The sequence below is a fragment of the Bidens hawaiensis genome, unplaced genomic scaffold (genome assembly GCF_021521415.1).
Source record: "Bidens hawaiensis isolate Kalapana, Puna unplaced genomic scaffold, B.hawaiensis_p1.1 tig00027270_1, whole genome shotgun sequence".
NCBI classification, from domain to species: Eukaryota; Viridiplantae; Streptophyta; class Magnoliopsida; order Asterales; family Asteraceae; genus Bidens; species Bidens hawaiensis.
Genome location: NW_027494399.1, coordinates 45,629 through 67,732, shown reverse-complemented (window position 1 = coordinate 67,732; position 22,104 = coordinate 45,629). Strand labels below are relative to the sequence as shown.

Below are 22,104 nucleotides of genomic sequence, written 5' to 3'. Positions count from 1 at the left end.
AGAAAATTAGTCATTTTCCAATAACTTTTAAGATATTTTTTTTAATTGATAATGTTTTCTAAAGGACAAATAAGTGGAAAATGATAGCGATGCTAGAAATATATGAAGTTTTGTTTGGATAGATTTTAAAATGAAAATTACTATTTTATTGTGTGTGAAATAAAAGTTAAAGTTGTTTGATAGATTGAAAAATTTGAAATAATTTTGAGTCTTGGTACCAAAGTAATCACTTTTGAGCTTCCTTGACATATTTTTCCCTCTTTTGCTTTCCTCTCAACTTTATCATCATCATACTCATACACACTATCCAACGGATATAATTATATAACTACTACTTGTACTCATGTTCCACGTGCTAGATCATGGCTCAAGGACCTTCCTTCTTCTTCTTCTTCTTCTTCTTCTTCTTCTTCATGCTCTTTTTATGCAACACAGGTAACCCTCTTGAATTTCAATTTGGATTTACTTTTGAGAGTTTTAGGCAAAATAAGCAGGGTGGGTTTTAGTTTACAAAATCACTACACATTACATTAGTCAAGTTTCTAACATTTCAAACTTATATTTACTTAGCTAGTTTTGGAGCGTAACTTAGTGCACTTTTTTTTAAGAAATTAAAAATCTGACGGAGCTCATAGGTTAGGTGTCATATCAACTTGACACAAGTCTTTGATTCTTCAACCTTTGTATGACTTTCTACCAACTGGGTTTAGCAGTTAGAAGCTCATACATTCCTCTTCCTCATGCCAAGCATTCTGAGGTTATTTGGGAGAAAAAACGAAAACAGTCATTCCGCACTGATAGAGTATTTCCGCTATAGAATCACACAACTTGACCCCCCAACGACACCCATACCCTCACCTCCAGTCACCAACCCTGTGAATCCACCGGTCACCAACCCTGTAAATCCACCTGTGCCGGTGACTACCCCGAGTACAACACCAACAGGATCGGGCCAGTGGTGCATAGCAAAGAGTGGAACATCACAGGCCGCTCTTGATTATGCATGTGGCACCGGGGGTGCTGATTGTGCCAGTATCCAGCAGGGTTCCAGCTGTTATGAACCAGCCACCCTTCAAAATCATGCTTCATATGCCTTCAACAGTTATTACCAAAAGAACCCGCCCCCCAAAAGTTGTGATTTTGGAGGTGCTGCTGCTATAACCTCCACCAATCCAAGTAAGTCTTTCTTTTCTTTTAGTAAATATAAGGGGTGTCTGAGATTTCTTATTTTACCTCCTTATACCTTATTTAAGGTATAACTTATACCTTATACACTCACAATATACAACTTTTCCAAACACCTTATAACTTATAACCCATAAGTTATAAGGAGCAAAAATAAGGAATCCCAAACAACCACATAGTTTTATGTATTAATTTCATATATATATATATATATATATATATATATGTAGTTTTTATCCCCACTAGTAGTACGGAGGTTGTGTTTCTTTTTCGTGTCTAATATATATATTTTTTTAGATTTTAATTTTATTTATTGTAAGAAAGTTAATAATTACTTAGGGTATGATGATAAAAGAGGTTCACAAATAAATGAGATGTTATAACATGTTTAAAAACTATGTGTTTGGTGAGACCAATGACCCATTTATTTTATTCTTTTTACTACAAAATTGTTTCTTAATATAAGTAATATATTTTTCTTAAAAATGTTGGATATTAATTTTTAGTATATCTCTATTTTATAGGATTTTCATATCAAATATCTGGTGAGATTAAATTTTAATATAATGAGATGTTATAACCCGTTTAATGTTATCTGGGTTTGGTGAGACATATACCCATGAATTCGGGTCAAATACATGAGAAGTCTTCATTTACAAACAAAACAATCTGGTGGCTTTAGAGAATGTAAGAAGCAACCATAGAGCTTTTAAAGGATTCGTTTATATATATTTAAGATTAAAATTTATAGTTTTATAATTTTTCTTTTCTTTTCCTTTTATTTTTGCACGCAACATGTATTGTAATTTATTTACATCCTCATATGTTGTTTTACATTATTCGTATATAATATTTATATATTTTTTTGAATTTTAGTTTTATTTATTGTAAGGAAGTTAATAATATATTTAAGATTTAATGATAAAAGAATTTCATAAATGAGATGTTATTATAGGACATAGGTTCACTTTTTATTTAAAATAAAATTAATATATCGATACTCTCGTTATATAAGGGAAATACCGTGTACAAAAGCGAAAAAGAAATAAATATAAAGCACAACTTATATAAATATGAATATTCAAGCCGACGTCTTTGGTAAAAGCTTCAACATAAACTTCTTGACTTGAGTCGTCTACCTATTGAATATCTTCACCTTCGACTTAGTTTTCCTTGTTATGGCTATAGATTCTTGTTCTTAACCCAACTTCGTTGACTGCAACAAAAGATGAACGAAACAATATATATTGAACGTGGTTGAGGCACGTATTAAATACGCTTACCTTAAAACAGATTTCGGGTCTCTACTAAAGAGCCGCCTGTCTCCCAGGGTACAACATCCGAAACAGTGTGTGTACTGCAGGAGATGGCACTCGCACCCGAGATTGCACTAGGTATATTGGTGTTCTTGAAAAGAAATAAGGAAGAATAAGATGGTGACGGAAACGAGTAGAGAGTACTCCTCTCTATAGGTTCTCACATATGGGGTCTTCAAGTGTTCTCTCTTCTCTAAGAATTCTTTTTCTCACTATTGAATGAGACACAAAAGAACTCTTATATAGAGTCATGCATGGATGAAAAGTCTCTTATTAATTAAAGACTTAATATTATAATTTAAACCTCTAATAAAGTGACATAAATACTCAAGTTGGGAGACATAAAACATCAATTAAGAGTATAGTCTTTAATTCACCACTTGAAGAGTCATATTTAATAAAACCACCAAATATCCATTCACCATATTTTCCAACAATCCACCACATGAATGGAGATTGATCAAAACATACAAAATATCCAATGAAACCTCGACAGTTGAGTATTGCGGGATAGGTAGGTGTTAGCTTTGAACCTTCCTTTGCGAAGCATATTTAGTCTCCTAGCGGTCTATAGACTTGATGTCATTGAACAAACCCCTATTTGTGTTGACAACAATAAACGTCACACAATACTCTCCCTAGCCGGGCACATCCCCTCATTGTCGTGTCCATTATGGTCTTGGAACACTAGACTGGTTCTGTGAAAGCTCTAGGAACTGCGCACCCCACAATTTCATTCGAAGCGACCCCGCTTCTCTTTCATATAAGTGATTATCCACAAATCATTAAAAGCATTAAGGTTATAATGATTTACATAAATCATTAACCATATATTATGCTTAGCCTCACAACATGTCACTGTTGTTATAGGAATGGACTAGGAAGTAATTAGACTCCCTTTATAATTTAGGAGGATATATATATATATATATCATCTTATGTGTCAACTTATACATAAGCTGCGCCCCCATAGTGACCACCCTTAGATATATAATTAGGTTGTCCTATTGAACTTAGATCTTGGGATCTCCAGTCAACTAAGTTAGGTTTCCTTTATATACCCTTTTTCATGGGCTTTAGTCTCATTCCACAACTTGATCTCTATTAAACCCTCAGGTTGTTGGATCCATAACATTATCTTTGACTCTGTCTAGTCACTACAGATAACTTGCATAGTTGAGATCAGTTGTCGTGATGTGTTCTTAATTTATAAGTTAATTTTGCCTATTGTCAACTTTCTAAGACTATAACCTCAGTGGCCACCTGAATCTGGTTATAATATTTGTCTTGTAAGATACGCTTATCATTAAGGCAAACACATCTCCATTATGCACAACGACGTTTTTGTCCTCCACTAAGTCGTGTGTTTCTAATGTTAGATTGGATTACAATAGTCCTCATTGATAAACCTTCCAAGTTCAAATGCAATACACCTTCACATTTAAGTGCTCTTGGATAAATAATGGGGTAAACAAAGGTTCTTCTTTTCTACACAAGTTTGATAAATCATATCAAGTACCATTTCTTCACACTTTTAAATAGTAGTTTCTTAAATGACTCCCCCCACACACACACACATTTCTTGCATTTTGATATAGTCTGTTTAACTTTACTTATGAAGACAACTTGGCACTCATGATTTGAACAAGACCATGTCTTTGTATCAATGAGTTCATCATTGCTTACTAATAAAGTAACACTTGTCAAAAGTTTGTTATCAAACATCCCCAACTTAGAAGGATTCTAAATCACTCTCTAAGGAAACCCTAGAAAGTTGAGGTCTTCTCAAGATCCTCATAAGTTATATTGTTACTTTATATTGAATGAAAATTTCTTTAAATTTGTCTATACACAATTCTTGTGTTGTTGATGCTTCAAATTTTCGCGTTAATTAGTCTCCATAAAGCACCATAATTAACAAGTATTAGTCTAGCATGCTTTAGACTACAATACTTTAGCATGTGAACAAAAGATGCATCATTTTGATCCTTCACAGCCATTATAATATCACTTTGAAACACTCAACCCTTTGTTTAGATATAATTATGAGACCTATTCACAATCCCCAAACCTTAATATTCAGGAAGGTCTCACAAGTTATTGTATATAGAACATATATAATTTTTTTTTCATTCATTTAAGGAGCATAACTTTTTTGTCTTTGATATTCAAGGCTTCACCATTGACTTATAAGTCTTAATCCGAATCATTTTGATGAATACATTTATTACCAACAAGATAAACGCCACTTGTCTACAATCATTATTATGTTGAGATAAGTCAACTAGATTGACACTCAACTCTTGGAATTCACACTAGCATAAAGTGATTTATACATTTCGTTGTTGTCTCTTGAAACTATTTATTGAGATACTATCTCAAATAAAAGACAAACTTTCACATAGTTCAAAAATGGATGGGAGTAGGAACATCTATCTATTCATCGCTATTGTAATCATATAATAATAAATCTATTAAGATTTACTTAAATTCAATTACAATAATAACATAATAGATCTCTTATGATTGACACTCGGTGAATTTTCAAAGATGAATATCCAATGATATAAATATCTCATTAACGATATTACATAACAATTCACTTATAGTGAATCTCCAAGGTGTTAAATACACCATCAACATATATTAATTCATATGTTATAATTTATACGTATTGAATTTTCAAGAAGTTTAATTTCTTGTTAAAATATATTAGTTCAAATGTTATATAATTCACACTTATTGAATTTCCAAGAAGTTTAATTTCTTTTTAACATATATTAGTTCATATGTTATAATTCACACTTAGCGAATTTCCAAGAAATAATTTATATGTTCTAATTCACACTTAGCGAAGTTTCAAGAAGTTTAACTTGTCATTAACATATATTAATTCATATGTTATGATTCATACTTAGTATATTTGAAGGATTTGAATATAATAATCTTATGTATTTCATCTTAATACACTCACCACGTTATTTCATGACCCTCTCATGATGTGGTTATACATTTGATGTGTCGTCATAGACTTTAGTAAACGTAACAACTCACAAGTTGTTTCTTATGCAAAATTCTTTTGAACTATCAATTTAAAATTATATTTTTTTAAAAAAACAATTCGTTTAAAAAAATCCTATAAAATAATTTTACATGTCACAATAAATATTGTTGTATTTGGTTGTAAAACTGCATGTGTTATCCGAAGATATTGAACACAAAAAAAAATAATACAACCGAAACTACAACATAAAGTGTAACACACCTTTTAAAAATTCAATCAATGGATACACATACGACATTTAGACATCAAATAGTGTTATTAATTTCAACACTTTCATCATCCAATCAAAATCATCTCAACGATATAATTTTATGTATTAAGGTACTCCCTCAAACAGAAATCCATGCACACATATCCTCATATCCTCGTTTCAATTTTGAAATCATACTCTTAAACAAATATGTTCAAAATAACATCAAGCTGTTACAATTACTACACTTAAGTAGCAAAGCTTGAACAATCTATCTTGTTCACACAACACGAAGTTGTTTTCCACCATAAAGTATCATTGAGAACGTTATCTTAGTTTAACATACACTACTTTTAGCAAAAGTAACGAACCATTTTCTAAAATTTAAAATACGCAAAACTTTGTTTAAAATCATTCTAAATCATTTCCTTAGTTTTGCAATATATAATAATAATAATAATATCAATAGGGGTTTATAAAATCAAATATCAAAACCTGACACATCAAACAGTTTTATATGGTTAAGATTTAAAATCCATGTACTAAAACAGTTTCTAGCACACATGTTTTAAAAAAATATGTTATAATGCGCACAATATAAACTGAACTTTTACATATAATGTTTTCCAAAGATAGAGTTTATAAAATAAACCATTTCTAAATGTTTCTAACGCACACGCTAGAAAATTGAATGTTTACATAAAACATTTCCGATCAGTATGGTTTATAAAATGAACAATTTCTAACAAACATGTTAGAACATAAACAATCCAATATGCACGTTATAGGAAACATTATTCATACATGAATCATTAAACGTTGAGATAAAACCTTTAAATCGTAGGTTTTTCTAATGTATAGCCCAAAAGTCTCTCCACTAACATCGAGTTAATGCTTGAATTATAGGTAACTTAATGGGAGGAATGTGAGTAGAGACACGTGAAAGTTTTTTGTGCAATATTTCAAACACGCACATCAAAAATTAACGTTTAGATAAAACGTTTTAAGCACATATGCTTATATATATATATATATAATAAACCGTATCTAGCACGCATGTTAGATGTAACACCCCGGATTTAAGCGGAATACGCCCGGGTGTAACGTACAGATCACTCATAGCTCGTAACACTATTAAAGCGGTAATAATTATATCATTTCATTTCATAACGTAACAAGTACACAATTATTAATAATTAAAAAAAGAAACACTTCATCCAAACAATAAATAAGTTCTTTATTCAAATATCCTAAGGTATACTAATGATTTTCATCCTTAGCATGCCATCGATTCAACCTGTAGCACGTTGAAAATAATATATTTGTCAACAATTAAGTTGGTGAGTTTTCATATGTTTTTGAGTATACGTACATATGAAAGGCACAATTCAACATTCGTAATGTAATAAATATTCAAGCGTAAAGTAAATGAACCAATTAATGTCGTCCTCCCATTCCTTTGGCCGAGGCCGTAGTAATAGGGGAAATGAGAACCACCTTACGAACAACCGAAGTCGTAAAGTTAGACGGTGTAGGTACGTCCCGTCGGACCCTCCCACTATGTGTATGTGTATGCGTTTGCGTAACTTCCACCATAAGAATAGTAAACACGTTGCAAGCAAGTTCACGTATAATCATAAACAATATGCAAGAATAATATTAACATGTACGCTAATTGTGAATCGGTTTATAAATAAGCACATAACTAACGAGATAAAACTTGTGACATGGAGATAGTAACGATATAAGAAACGATAAAACGGGGTTATAAATAACTCACTTGGAATAGGGAATACGGTAACAAGGAGATAGTAACGATATAAGAAACTAGATGGTTCCGCAAGAAGTTCCGATAATTTGTCCTAGTTATAAGGTATAAACAACATAAATATCTAAAGCGAAAAGAACGAACTAAGTATGAATATAAACAAAAATAGGTTTATAATAGATTTGGGGATTGTTAAAGGGTTTATTATATTTTATGAAATAATTGATAAACTGAAATAATAGTTCATTAGTTTAATCAATATAGTAAAAGAAAAAAAAATCATATTTGATTATTAAACGAAACTATAAGGTTTAATATTTAAAAATATAATTACCGAATTATATATATATATATATATGTGTGTGTGTGTGTGTGTGTGAAAACATTTTAAGGATTTCTATTTTATAAGTTTAACGGGATTCGGTTTAGTGAAAGAAAGTATTGGTTTTTGATATTATTAAAGTTTTAAATAAAAAGAAATGAAAAAAATTAAAATAAATAAAAAAACACACAAAACCGGACCAGGGGGATTCGAACCCATGCCCCTGACCGGGTCTAAGTGTTATCACGAAAGAAACTAGCCAACCATGCCAGTGATTAACTTGTTTAAACTGTGAGATATAAAATACTTAACCATTAACCCAAATCACATCATAACCTCAAGAACCCTAAAATTCAATCGAGGGTCTTATGCTCTCTGTTAATCAAAATCAATAGAGGGGTTTTCAAGACTGTAAAAAAACGACCTGGATGCTATATTTAATTACCTTAATTGGTTACGAAAGGTAGGAGAACGATGAGCTAGGGTTCGCGGCCAGAAGATGGAATCAAACGAGGTCTATAACAGTTTATTGGCTGCAATTACCTTAGGGGTTTGCTTCGTGATTGTGAGGAGGTGGTGTATGCTCATTTAATTGCATTTTGGACTTGTATTTATAAGCTAACAAGATCAAAAACAGCCGCGCTCAAGGAGTTAATGAAATTGATACGATTCAATACAAATCAGTTGTTAATTACGCGTCATACCATAACAAGGTGGAGCGTGTATGATAAGGATCAAGCTAATTAATCAAATTCCGTGATTTCTGGGTCAACTGAATCAAAAAAAATGGAAAGGGAGGGGGGGGGGGGGTCTGATGGTGCGACGGGAAGAAGGGAAAAAGGAGGGGGGGGGGGAATAATGGTTTTGTTATATTGCTAAAAGGTCCCTCAAGATTGATTTGGTGATCAATTGTGGTAAACAGTATATTGTAAGGGTTATAAGCGCACGTAATGGATACTTTAAACAATTAAAAATATTTTAATACGAGTCACGCGTAAATGAAGATAAAACCGAATAACATAAACGAGTACAAAGACTAAATCGAATTTGATGAATGTCACAACATTCCCAACTTTTAGGAAATTTCGTCCCAAAATTATGAATTAACATCCGTAGCAAAAAGATGCGGATACTTATTCTCATTTGGTCTTCACGTTCCCAAGTGACCTCCGCCCCGCGCTTAGATTCCCAACGAACCTTGACCAAAGGTATTCGGCTACGCTTGGTTTCCTTATCCATTCGATCCACTATTTCCACCGGTCTCTCAACAAAGTACATTGTCTTATCGATACGTACCTCATTGAGAGGGATATGAAGGTTCTCATCGGCTAGACACTTTCGAAGGTTCGAAACATGAAACACGGGATGGATGCCTTGAAACTCTTGCGGGAGCTCGAGGCGATAAGCAACATCTTCGATTCGTTCAAGGTTTTTGAATGGACCAACAAAACGGGGGGCTAGTTTACCCTTCATACCGAAACGGACTACTCCTTTCCAAGGTGAAACCTTAAGGAGGACAAGGTCGCCGACTTCGAATTCCAAGGGTCGTCGTCGCTTATCAGCGTAAGACTTTTGGTGACTTCTAGCAGTAAGCAGATTATTACGAATTTGAGCTATTTTGTAGGTGGTATCTTGTACCATTTCGGGTCCAGTGAGCTGAGTCTCACCGATCTCATTCCAACAAATAGGAGAACGGCATTTATGGCCATAGAGCGCTTCGAATGGAGCCATTTTGATGCTCGAATGATCACTGTTATTGTATGAAAACTCAACCAACGGAAGATGAGTATCCCAATTACCACAAAAATCAAGCACACAAGTTCTTAGCATGTCCTCAAGGGTTTGAATGGTTCTTTCAGACTGACCATCCGTTTGAGGATGATAAGCGGTGCTAAGATCTAGACGGGTTCCCAAAGCGATTTGAAGCAAATTCCAAAAATGAGACACGAAACGACCATCACGGTCAGATATAATACTCAAAGGTATACCATGGCGACAAACAATCTCATTGACATAGATTTGAGCGAGCTGTTCGATCGAAAACTTTTCCCGAATGGGAATGAAATGGGCTGATTTGGTTAATCGATCAACGATTACCCAAATACTATCATGTTGCCTCTTAGTGGTTGGAAGTTTTGTGACAAAGTCCATCGTAATGTTCTCCCACTTACAGACTGGAATAAAAGATTGCACGAGCAAACCAGCAGGTTTTTGATGCTCGGCTTTTACCTTAGCATATGTTAAACATTTTCCGACATAGATAGCGATATCTTTCTTCATGTCGGGCCACCAGAAAGTAGTTCGAAGGTCGAAATACATTTTATCCGGACCAGGGTGGATAGAAATCGTGACTTGTGAGCTTCGTCCATTATAAATGTGCGAAGATTGTCACGATCTGGGACCCAAAGGCGGTCAAGAAAATAGAGTAAACCATCACGATGGGTTTCGAGTTGGAGTTCAGCACCGCACAACATCTCTTTGTACAAATTGCCTTCAGTGACAGAGATGTGTTGGGCCTCAAAGATACGTAACTGAAGATCGGTCTGGATAACAACGCTTAGAAGAAGAATACTTTTGACATGGGTTTTGCGACTAAGGGCATCAGCTACTACGTTTGCTTTACCGGGATGGTAACGTATTTCGCAATTGTAGTCACTAAGAAGTTCGGCCCATCGTCGTTGCCTCATGTTTAAATCTTTTTGGTCAAAAATATGTTGGAGGCTCTCGTGGTCGGTGAATACCACACATTTCGTTCCATACAAATAGTGTCTCCAAATTTTCAACGCGAATACAACAACACCGAGCTCAAGGTCGTGTGTTGTATAATTCTTTTCATGAACCTTAAGTTATCGTGATGCATAGGTGATGACCTTGCCTCGTTGCATGAGAACACAATCGAGACTGTGATTCGAGCCATCACAATAGACAACAAAATCCTCGTTTCCTTCGGGAAGGGCTAGGATAGGAGCGTCACAAAGCATACGCTTCAGGTTTGAAAAGCTTCATCTTGCTTAGCCCTCCACTCATAAGGTTTACCCTTATGAGTTAAAGCGGTGAGGGGTAAAGCGATCTTGGAAAAGTTCACAATGAAACGACGGTAATAACCAGCGAGACCAAGAAAGGATCAAACTTTCGTAGGTGAAGTCGGGGTCTTCCAATGTTTAACGGATTTTAACAGGATCAACATGAATACCTTTTTCGTTAATGATATGACCAAGGAATTGGACTTCTTTTAACCAAAACTCACATTTGGAAAACTTGGCAAAAAGTTCTTCTTTCTTCAACATCAAGAGGATATCATATAAATGCTTCTCATGCTCAACTTTAGATTTCGAGTAAATAAGAATGTCGTCGATAAATACGATCATGAATACCTTTTTCGTTAATGATATGACCAAGGAATTGGACTTCTTTTAACCAAAACTCACATTTGGAAAACTTGGCAAAAAGTTCTTCTTTCTTCAACATCAAGAGGATATCATATAAATGCTTCTCATGCTCAACTTTAGATTTCGAGTAAATAAGAATGTCGTCGATAAATACGATCACGAACTTGTCAAGATAAGGCTTGCATACGCGGTTCATGAGGTCCATAAACACCGCAGGCGCATTGGTCAAGCCGAAAGGCATAACCATAAATTCGTAATGACCGTAACGAGTTCGGAAAGCGGTTTTGGGTATATCATCCTCATGAACACGCAATTGGTGATGATAACCCGAACGAAGATCGATTTTTTAAAAACAAGATGCACATTTGAAGTTGATCGAAAAGGTCGTCAATTCTAGGCAAAGGGTAACGATTCTTAATCGTGAGTTTATTGAGTTCACGATAATCGATACACATTTGAAAGGAACCATCCTTCTTTTTAACGAAAAGAATAGGTGCGCCCCAAGGTGACGAACTTGGGCGGATGAAAACTTTGCTAGAGAGTTCTTGGAGTTGACTCGCTAGCTCTTGCATTTCCGAAGGTGCGAGACGATAAGGATCTTTGGCGACAGGGTTCGCCCCAGGCACAAGATCAATACGAAACTCCACTTCACGAGTAGGAGGTAAACCAGAAACATCTTCAGGGAAAACCTCGGGAAAATCACGAACTACCGGAATGTCTTTCATTGTCTTCTTTTCTTGTTTCTTTTCCAAGACGTTGGCAAGAAAAGCCACATATATTTTACGTAAGTATTTTTGGGATTGAGTACACGACATAAGCTTAAGCCCCTTGGAGGGCTTTCCGTCGAAAATACGCAAAATCTGATCTCGTCTAGTGGGATACGAATATACTTCTCAAAGCACACGACTTCGGCACGATGTTGAGCTAGCCAATCAATGCCTACTATGATATCAAAACTTCCGAGTTGCATAAGAATGAGGTCGATAGAAAAATCATAGTCGTTGAGATTTAGAGTACAACCACGAATAACCGAGTCAATTAAGATAGTTTTACCATTCGCGACTTCAACCGTAAAGGAACTTTCGAGTTTTGAACGAGACAACGAAAGCTTAGGCTCAAAATCAAATGACATAAAACTCATATCGGCACTGGTATCGAATAAAATGAATGCATAAACGTTATTAACCAAAAACGTACCGTTCACCACATCATTGTTATGTTGAGCTTGATTTGCATTGATCAAGAATGCCCTCCCGCGAGCATTGGGGACGACTGGTGTAGCTTGAGAAGTCAAGACTTGATTGGCTTGAAATGGTTGAACAGCCTGGTTGGGCATAAGTTACGGAACTGGTTGAAAGGCCTGAACTTGATAGGCTTGAGCAGGGTACATAGGCAGAGCGGCCATTTGGACTTGATATGCGAGTCTGGGACACACGCTGCGAAAATGACTAGGATCTCCACAATTGAAACACGCTCGAGGGGTGGGGTAGGCTTGAGCAATGGGTTGAGCTTGAGTTAAAACACGGTTTTGGTTGAAAGCGTGGGGAGTGCGGGGTGGTTTGGTGAGGGTCGGTTGGGTACGCATGAATTCGAAACATGTGCCTAGCAGGTGTCCAAAACGGCCACAATGGGTGCATTGTTGGCAAGGGATGCCGAGTTGGTGGTGTCGTTGGCAGATTTGGCAAAACGGGTGTGGTCCGTTGTAGGGTTTCTTTGGGGGTGGAACTTGAAGGTTTTGGGTTTGGATTTGTTGGTATTGAGGTTGAGGTGGGTTTTGTTGGGTTAAGGCATAGTTTAGCTTTCGTTTTTTGGAATGGTTGTTGTTGTTGTTGCGGTTTGGTTTGGGTGTGGCTTCGGCCTTGACCTCTTTGGAAGGTTCAGCCTCTGTTTTCTCAACAGTCTTCTTGCTGCCTTTGAGGCTTCCACCTTAACGTGGTTGTCATATAAGGATGCAGCAAGGACAACCTCCTCGCGAAGAGTTTTGGGAGCACTGCTTTGCACTGAGTCTTGGATATGCCTTGGCAAACCCCGAACATACTTGATAATCCCATGAGAAAGAGGGGTGACCAGATGTAGCAACAAGACGCTAAGCTTGTTGAAGCGATCGGTGTAAGTAGCGTTATCACCACCCTCTTGCTTAAGATTCCAAAATTCCACCTCAAGATTCATGAGTTCATTGGGTGGACAGAACTCTTCGGTCATGATTCCCTTAAGTTCCTCCCATGGCAAGGCCATGGCTGCATCAGCACCACAAGTGGATTTTCTTGCACCCACTAAGTTAAGGCTCTTTTATTGAAGACACTTGAAACAAAACGTGTCTTCTTGTCCTCGGGACATTCGATATGGAGGAAAGTACTCTCCATACTTTGGTACCATTCCAGTAGGGCAGTGGCACCTTCAGAGCCATCAAACGTAAGAGGTTTCGTATATGTGAGGGTCTTGTATCGACAAGAGTTGGAGTTCGAACCCGAAGTGGCTGAGTTCGGATTGGAAGCAATGGTTTGGTGCATTTGAGCCACCATTTCCGGGAGCACAACAACCAGTTGCTTAGTGATCTGGGCTGTCATCTTGCGGCTGGAGTTTATTGCGGGATGACGAGGAAAATGAGAAGACATGCTGACAAGAGAGTACTACGCGCGTGAGTTATCAAGTGACGATTTCGAGTAGTGGAATACTTAAACCATTTTAATAAAATAATACTAAAATCACATGAAAATTATATTGAAATCATAAGTTGTTTGCAATTTAAGAGCAAGAGTGCAACCATTCTCTTTTCACAAAGGAAAATGGCCACGTTTGACAACTTAAAGTTATGGTTCATATGACGTTTGGTGTGGTATGATTTGGCCTAATAGGTTCCAGCACCCTTTTCGAACCCTCCATTTAAGCAACCGGGTCCCGTGTCTGATTGGGATTTATGCGCATTGCTTATCCTTAGGTTTAAAAACCTTGGTGTCAAGGGTTCGAAAAACAAGTGTGTCACCCTTCCAGTTACGACATACCCGTCACGTAGAACCATCTATAAGAGGATTGAAAATCGTGTTTTTTAATAAAATAAATAAATAAATAGAAAATGAAATAAATGTTTAGGCATAAGCCTTGGAGTTTGTGTGTATTCTATGTGTACAGGTGACGCTATAAAACATTATAAATTCGAGCGTATGAATGAACTTTTAATAAAAGTGCGGGTACATAGCACATAGGGTATACATGCAATTCGGGGCCCTAAAATAAACTATAACTATACTAGGCCGATACGTCTAACAACCTATCTTATAGTTACGGCTCTGATACCAATCTGTAACATCCGGCCCCTCGCACCACCAATATTGTCCGCTCTGCCCACAAAGAGCTCACGGATTTGTTTTTGGTTGCCCAGATGGAGACTTCCCAGGAGGTCACCCATCTTAGTACTACTTCCACCTAAGCACGCTTAACCGAGGAATTTTCATGTGCTCCACAGCCAACTAAGCCCAAAACGCGTTGGTGATTGAAGAGGCAGGACATTTACTTATGAACCAAGGATCTCTCTTGTCCACGACCGATGTGGGATTTTCCTAAGAGTGGGACGATGTTGTGTTTGCCAAGTATGTTACACGTGGTTTCAGAGCCACTCTTGCGTCGTTCTGGATGATGGGACACGCCTCATCGAGGACGATGAGTCCAAAGGGGGGGGGGGTTGTTTGTAACACCCTTGGCAAACACAACATCGTCCCACTCTTAGACAAATCCCACATCGGCCGTGGACAAGAGAGATCCTTGGTTCATAAGTAAATGTCCTGCCTTTTTAATCAACAACGCGTTTTGGGCTTAGTTGGCTGTGGAGCACATGAAAACTCAACAGTTAAGCGTGCTTAGGTGAAAATAGTACTAGGATGGGTGACCTCCTGGGAAGTCTCTATCTGGGCAACCAAAAACAAATCCGTGAGCTCTTCGTGGGCAGAGCGGACAATATTGGTGGTGCGAGGGGCCGGATGTTACATTAGATATTTAAACATATGTTGTATACCAATACATCCAGTCTAACCCATAAGTTAGAAAAGTAACCAATTACAAAATTGGTTTTAAACAGATGTTTTTTTATGTACCGTTTCTAACACGACTTTAAAAAACAGCCGATTACAAAAATCGTTTTAAAATGAACGGTTTACTCAAAACCATTTCTAACACAATTGTTAGACATAAATAATTACAAAAATTGTTTAAAAATAAATAAGTAAAACCTTAACAGTTATCCAAAAACCGTTTCTAAAATTGTTGTTAGACTACAAACGATTACAAAAATCGTTTCTAAACCAAAAGGGCAATCAAACATTTCGTTATGTAACACGGTATTTTTTTAGATACATGATTGTACTCCAATCTTTTAAAATATCTAAAATCAATGTTGTACTACACATGATATTTCCCAAATTTATTTTTTAAAAGTTTCAGAAAAAAAAATTCAATAATTTTTATATCAGTTCTTTTGTGAACAAAAAATCCTTATAAATAAGGTTTTAAGATTGTAGGACATAGGTTCACTTTTTATTTAAAACAAAATTAATATAACGATACTCTCATTATATAAGGGAAATACTGTGTACAAAAGCGAAAAAGAAATAAATATAAAACACAACTTATATAAATATGAATATTTAAACTGACGTATTTGGTAAAAGCTTCAACATAAACTTCTTGACTTGAGTCGTCTACCCATTGAATATCTTCACCTTTGACTTAGTTTTCTTTGTTATGGCTATATATTCTTGTTCTTGACCCAACTCCGTTGACTGCAACAAAAGATGTACGAAACAATATATATTGAGCGTGGTTGAGGCATGTATTAAATACGCTTCTCTTGAAACAGATTTCAGGTCTCTACTAAAGAGTCGTCTATCTCCCAGAGTACAACAACAGAAACAGTGTGTGTACTGCCGGAGATGACACTCGCACCCGAGATTGCACTAGGTATATTTGTGTTCTTGAAAAGAAATAAGTAAGAATAAGATGGTGACGGAAACTGGTAGAGAGTACTCCTCTCTATAGGTTCTCGCATATGGGGTCTTCAAGTGTTCTCTCTTCTCTAAGAATTCTTTTTCTCACTATTGAATGAGACACAAAAGAACTCTTATATAGAGCCATGCATGAATGAAAAGTCTCTTATTAATTAAAGACTTAATATTAGAATTTAAACCTCTAATAAAGTGACAAAAATACTCAAGTTAAGAGACATAAAACATCAATTAAGAGTATAGTATTTAATTCACCACTTGAAGAGTCATATTTAATAAAACCACGAAATATCCATTCACATATTTTCCAACAGTTTTACCGGTTTAAAAGCTATCTATGTTTAGCGAGACCCATGACCCGCTTATTTATTTATTTTACTATAAAATTATTTCTTAATTATAAATAATATCTTTTTTAAAAAGATGTATATTAATTTTTAGTATATCCCTGTTTTATAGGATTTTCATATCATATTTGATAAGATTCTTTTTTAATATAATGAGATATTATAACCCGTTTAAGGTCTATCTAGGTTTGGTGAGACCCATACTCATGAATTCGGGTCAAATGCATGAGAAACCTTCATTTAAAAATAAAACATTCTGGTGATTTGAGAGAATTTTGGGAGCTTTCGTTATATATATATACACACACACACTAGTTTTTGTCCCCCCGTATTACGGGGGTTGTTTTGTATTATTTTTTTTTAGTATTTATGTATTTTTTTGAATTTTAATTTTATTACGAGGGTTGTTTTATATTATTTGTTTTTAATTTTTTTATTTTTAATTTTATTAATGTATGTAAGTTAAGAATATACTTATGTTTTGATGATAAAATATTTTACAAATAAATGAGATGTTATAACCAGGTTTAAAAGCTATATGAGTTTGGTGAGACCCAAGACCCGTTTATTTTTTTTTTCTATTTGTTTCTTATTTATAATAATATATTTAAAAAATCATATATTAATTTATAATATATCCCTGTTTTATTGGATTTTTACATCAAATATTTGGTGAGATTAAGTTTCAATTTAATGAGATGTTATAACCCGTTTAAGGAATATGTGGGTTTGGTAAGACCCATACACGTGAATTCGGGTCAAATGCATGAGAAGCCTCCATTTAAAAATCAAACAATCTGGTGGCTTCCATAAAAGGGGGTGAACGACCACATCGCGACACGTAGGATTTTTGGGTCTTCGTTTATATATTATATATATATATATATCATCGTACTCAGTATATCCCACCAATAGCAAAACTATGGTAAGGTCTGAGGAGGATAAGATATAGACAGCTTTACCTATACCCCATAGGGATGGATAGGCTGCTTCCAGTAAGACCCCCGGCTCGAATATATATATATATATATATATATATATATATATATATATATATATATATATATATATCCAACTTTTAATTAACTTTTACTTTATGACCATTCTACCCCTTCAATTATATGTGTTTAATCTTGCTTTTGTTTGATTTTGATCAACATCAATGATATAAGCAAGTGAACCGTACAATCAGCTCTCTTCTTGTGTTCTCTCGAGAACAAATAATTGGACTATCGAATATGGATTCGAATCACATAATCGAACTTGAATGTATGTACGGTGCAAAAGAAAACAAGAAAGATACAACATTTGAGAAATCTATTTTTTTTGGGTAAAAAAAAACCTGAAGTTAAAAATGAGTAAATGAAAATATTTGAAGATAGAGATGGGCGTATATGATATTTTAAAGGTTTAGAAAACAAGGGTAAAATGATCATTTATAAAATTGTTTTTATTGAACAGAGTATATTTTATATTTTTAATACTTTGTAAGACATTAGACATATATTATATTTGGGGAGATTTCAATTAAGAACCTCTTTGAGTTTTAAGAACTCGAAAGAACTCAGTGTAACAATTTTTTTTTTCGAATTTTTTTTACACATGCGTAATATATGTAAGTTACATACACGTAAAAAAATTACAGAATTTTTTACGCACCGAGTCGACTTTTTACACATGTGTAACGGACATAAAAGTTAGTATAACAACTTACATATTTATTCTCTCTCCTACTTTGACTTTTTTGCCAGATTTAATCTCAACCACATATTTCAATCCATTTAATTAAATGTGTGGCCTAGAAATGCGTGGCCTAGAATTGAGTTCTTAAGTTCTTAAAACTCAACATGGTTCTCAAAATATCCCTCCCCTATGATATTTTAAGTTTTATATGGATATATGTATAAATTGTCCCTAGTTTTGTTGTAACCATATTAATAACTAGAATTTTTATATAAAGCTATTTAGGATGCCTTTTTGCCTTTCTAACGTTGACTATATATGGTTCAAACACAGGCACAGGTTCATGTGTTTACCCGTTATCATCATCAGCAGCAGCACCAGTTACAACACAAGCACCTGTTAATCCAACATCTTTGCCCACCGCACCCCCTACAACATCATCTTCTGGTCCAAGGTAATTAATGTTTTTTTTTTGGAAGGATGCGCAGTTTGATGAAGTTATATCTTCTTGTAGAGTAAAGTGTCAGTTTCGTTCTTGTGGTTTGACAAATATTGCGATTTTAGTCCAAAAAGTTTTTTTTTTTTTGCATATGGACCCTCCACGTTTCCCAGTTCTTGCCAATTACATCCAAGTCACTAACCCCGTTAAAATTAATCGTTAAGTCAGGGGTAGACATGTATTTTTACTCTTTCTTTATTATAATACTTATTTCAGTGAACTGCGGTTTTCATCCTTGGGGTTTGTCCAAATATGCGGTTTTAGTCCAATAGTTTCGAGTTTGCAATTTTCGTCCGTGAGTTTCATGTCACTTGCAATTAAACCCGAATTTATTAACCTCGTTAAGTCTGGTCGTTAACCCATTTGCGTGCCCCTCATGTGACGATCAGTTTTTTCATTTTTCTTCCCAAATAAACCTCAGTCCGAATTCACAACCCTGCTCACGTGAGGGGCTGCGGTGTATTTGGGGAAAAAGGAAAAAAAGAGGGAACAAAACTGCCCCTATGGTGAAGGACACACTTATGGGTTTAACGACCAAACTTAACAAGATTAGGGAATTCGAGTTTAACTGCAAGTGAAATGAACTTACAAGAATGAAAATTGCAAACTTGAAACTACTGGACTAAAACCGCATATTCGAACAAACCACAAGGACGAAAATCACGGTTCACTGCAATAAGTATTATAATAAAGAGAGAGTGAAAAGACATGTCTACCCCTGACTTAACGATAAAATTTAACCGGGTTAGTGATTTGGATGTAATTGACAAGAACTGGGAAACGTGGAGGGTTCATATGCAAAAAATAAACCTTTTGAACTAAATTCATATTTTTTGCCAAACCACAAGAACGAAAATGACGTTTACTCTATCTTGTAATATTAATTTGTTGTATGTTTATTTGTGTAGGGCACAATATCCACCTCCACCAGCAGTACCAGTACCAGGGTCCAATATAGGAATCCCTGATCCAATGGGACTTGGAGCTTTTGGCGCGAACCCTCCCTTTGCGAACATGCCATCTACATCCAACAAACCGAGGCCCTTCATTGGCTACCTATTAACTGTAGCATTCATTATCATGTTTGGTATGTAGAGGTAGAGTTGATCAAAAAAACCGGTTCCTGGAACCGAACCGGAACCGAACCGGTTCCTACCCGTTTTTGGTAGGAACCGGACCCTATCTGATTCAACCCGATGATCCGTGACCGGTTCTTGCGTTTCTGAGTGGGGGCGGGTAGGAACCGGAACCGGTTAGGAACCGGTTCTAGCCGTTGGATCGATTAAGCCGTTGGAAATCGTTTTTTGGCCGTTGGGGTCAAAAATAGCCGTTTTTTGGCTCCCCAAGCACCCCACTACTAGTATAAATAGGTATTTGGTGTCATGGGTTCATCACAACACTCAAAACGCAAACCCGAACGCAAAAAAATACAAAAAAACGCTATTACAACGTTTTGAGTTCTCTAATCTCTTGTTTTTTCTTCTTCTATATTCATATTTGTTGTTATGGCTGCCTCACAATCATCGGTTGGTCAAGGTTCCAACGCCGAACCAAGTTTCGCTCGTATTGTACCTCATAATCGTAATCAAGAGATTTGGTGCAATTGGGATTTGGTTGAATTGAGTGACCATTCATTGAAGGCTCGGTGCAAGTTTTGTGGGGTTTATTTAAACCCACTTTCGAATTCAAATTTGAAGAAACACATCGAAAAACCGTATTGCAAGGCGTTGAAAAAGAACGTCGATTCGCAACAAACGCAAATGGATAGTGAAGGCGGAATATTTACATACCAAATTGATCGAGTTCAAGATCGTATGGCGAAGTTTGTGATTCAAGAAGCTTTGCCGTTTAGCCACTTCGACAACCCTCGCTTAACCGCCATGATTCGAGATACGCTTCAACCACAATACACTCACGTAAGTCGTCATACTCTTAAACGTTATTGTTTAAAATTGTGGAAGAAGGCCAAAGAGGTACTAATTGCATATTTTGAAAATATAAATACGGGAATAAACTTAACTAGTGATGTTTGGTCGGCTCCACATGGTCTACCCGAATCTTATCTTTGTGTCACCGCTCATTGGGTAGACCCGTCATCGTGGGAAATGATGAAACGCACCATTGCTTTCGAACTCTTTGAGTATCCACATACGGGAGATAATTTGTTTGAAATTTTAGATTATGTTATAAAAACTTATAAACTAGAAAATAAAATATTTTCAATGGAATTTGATAACGCGTCGAATAATACATCGGCGGTTGATAAATTAAAATTAAAATATACGCCGATTTGCAATGGTGTATTTTTTCACTCAAGGTGTGTTGCACATATCATTAATTTAATCGTGCAAGACGGACTTGCTTCGGATGAGGTTACATCGGTTATAAACGATTTTAGACTAATGCTACATGAAGTTTTTAAGAAAAGTAAAAAAAGACAAATGGATTATAGAAAATTTTGTAAAGATACGGGAAGAAAAGCTTTGGGAGCTAATTGGGATGTACCTCATCGATGGAATTCCACTTGCACAATGTTTCAAAGTGCTTTGGAACAAAGAGAAACTTTACAAATGTTTCATTCTAGTCTTGCCGAGAATGATTTGGCAATCCCCTTTTCAAATGAGAAATGGGAAATTATCAATGACTTATCGACTTTTCTTGAAGTTTTTAAAACATCAACTACGAAACTATCGGGAACGTATTATCCGACAAGTCCCTTGGTTCTTTCGGAGTTATTTTTAATGGTTAACAATCTTAAAGAATTTGAAAATAAAAGTTCAATGTTTTCAAACATCATATTACCAATGAAGTTTAAATTAAAAAAATACTTTCTTGAATTGCCACCGGTTTTTACTTGCGTCGCCGCTTTAAACCCAATGTTAAATGTTACGGGGGTTGAATGTGTGATAGACGAAATTTTTTCAGCCTTAGATATGCATGAAATTGACCCAAACTTTTCAACAGAGGCAAAAAATTATTTTAACTTGAATTTTAAAGTTATGTATGACTTTTATTTAAATAAATATGGGTCAAACATACACATGCCTATGCCGGGGGGGGGGGGGTCTTCATCAGGTTCAAGTGCTACTAGAGTACGAGATCCCATGATTAGCCTTATGAACACCGTTCGCAACGTAACGGCTAAAAAACAAAGGGGTAACACCCCTTCAAGCGAACTAGGAAGGTATAGTGCAAATGATTACTCTACCGGTTTATCCGAAGAGGAATATGGCACTTTTGATGTTTTGGCTTGGTGGAAGGTAAAGGAAACCGAGTTTCCGATTCTTGCCACCATGGCCGTGATTTACTAACCGTCCAAGCTTCTACGGTAGCTTCGGAATCCGCTT

At 35.7% G+C, this 22,104-nt stretch overlaps 1 protein-coding gene across 1 annotated transcript; it reads left to right on the top strand.

Annotated features, from left to right (window-relative positions):
• Positions 1 to 740: 740 nt before the first annotated feature.
• On the top strand, positions 741 to 19,852 carry LOC143575021 (uncharacterized). Its single transcript, XM_077059491.1, has 3 exons — positions 741 to 1,176; positions 18,592 to 18,712; positions 19,666 to 19,852. The coding sequence occupies exons 1-3, from the start codon at positions 741 to 743 to the stop codon at positions 19,850 to 19,852; spliced, it is 744 nt and encodes a 247-aa protein (XP_076915606.1).
• The last annotated feature ends 2,252 nt before the right edge of the window (positions 19,853 to 22,104 follow it).

What these genes read in the sequence shown, in the direction of transcription:
- LOC143575021 (XM_077059491.1), top strand. Translation starts at nt 741, where the DNA reads ATGCCAAGCATTCTGAGGTTATTTGGGAGAAAAAACGAAAACAGTCAT. An exon ending in TATAACCTCCACCAATCCAA is followed by an intron (nt 1,177 to 18,591) that starts GTAAGTCTTTCT and finishes GTTCAAACACAG; the next exon opens with GCACAGGTTCATGTGTTTAC. An exon ending in ACATCATCTTCTGGTCCAAG is followed by an intron (nt 18,713 to 19,665) that starts GTAATTAATGTT and finishes TTATTTGTGTAG; the next exon opens with GGCACAATATCCACCTCCAC.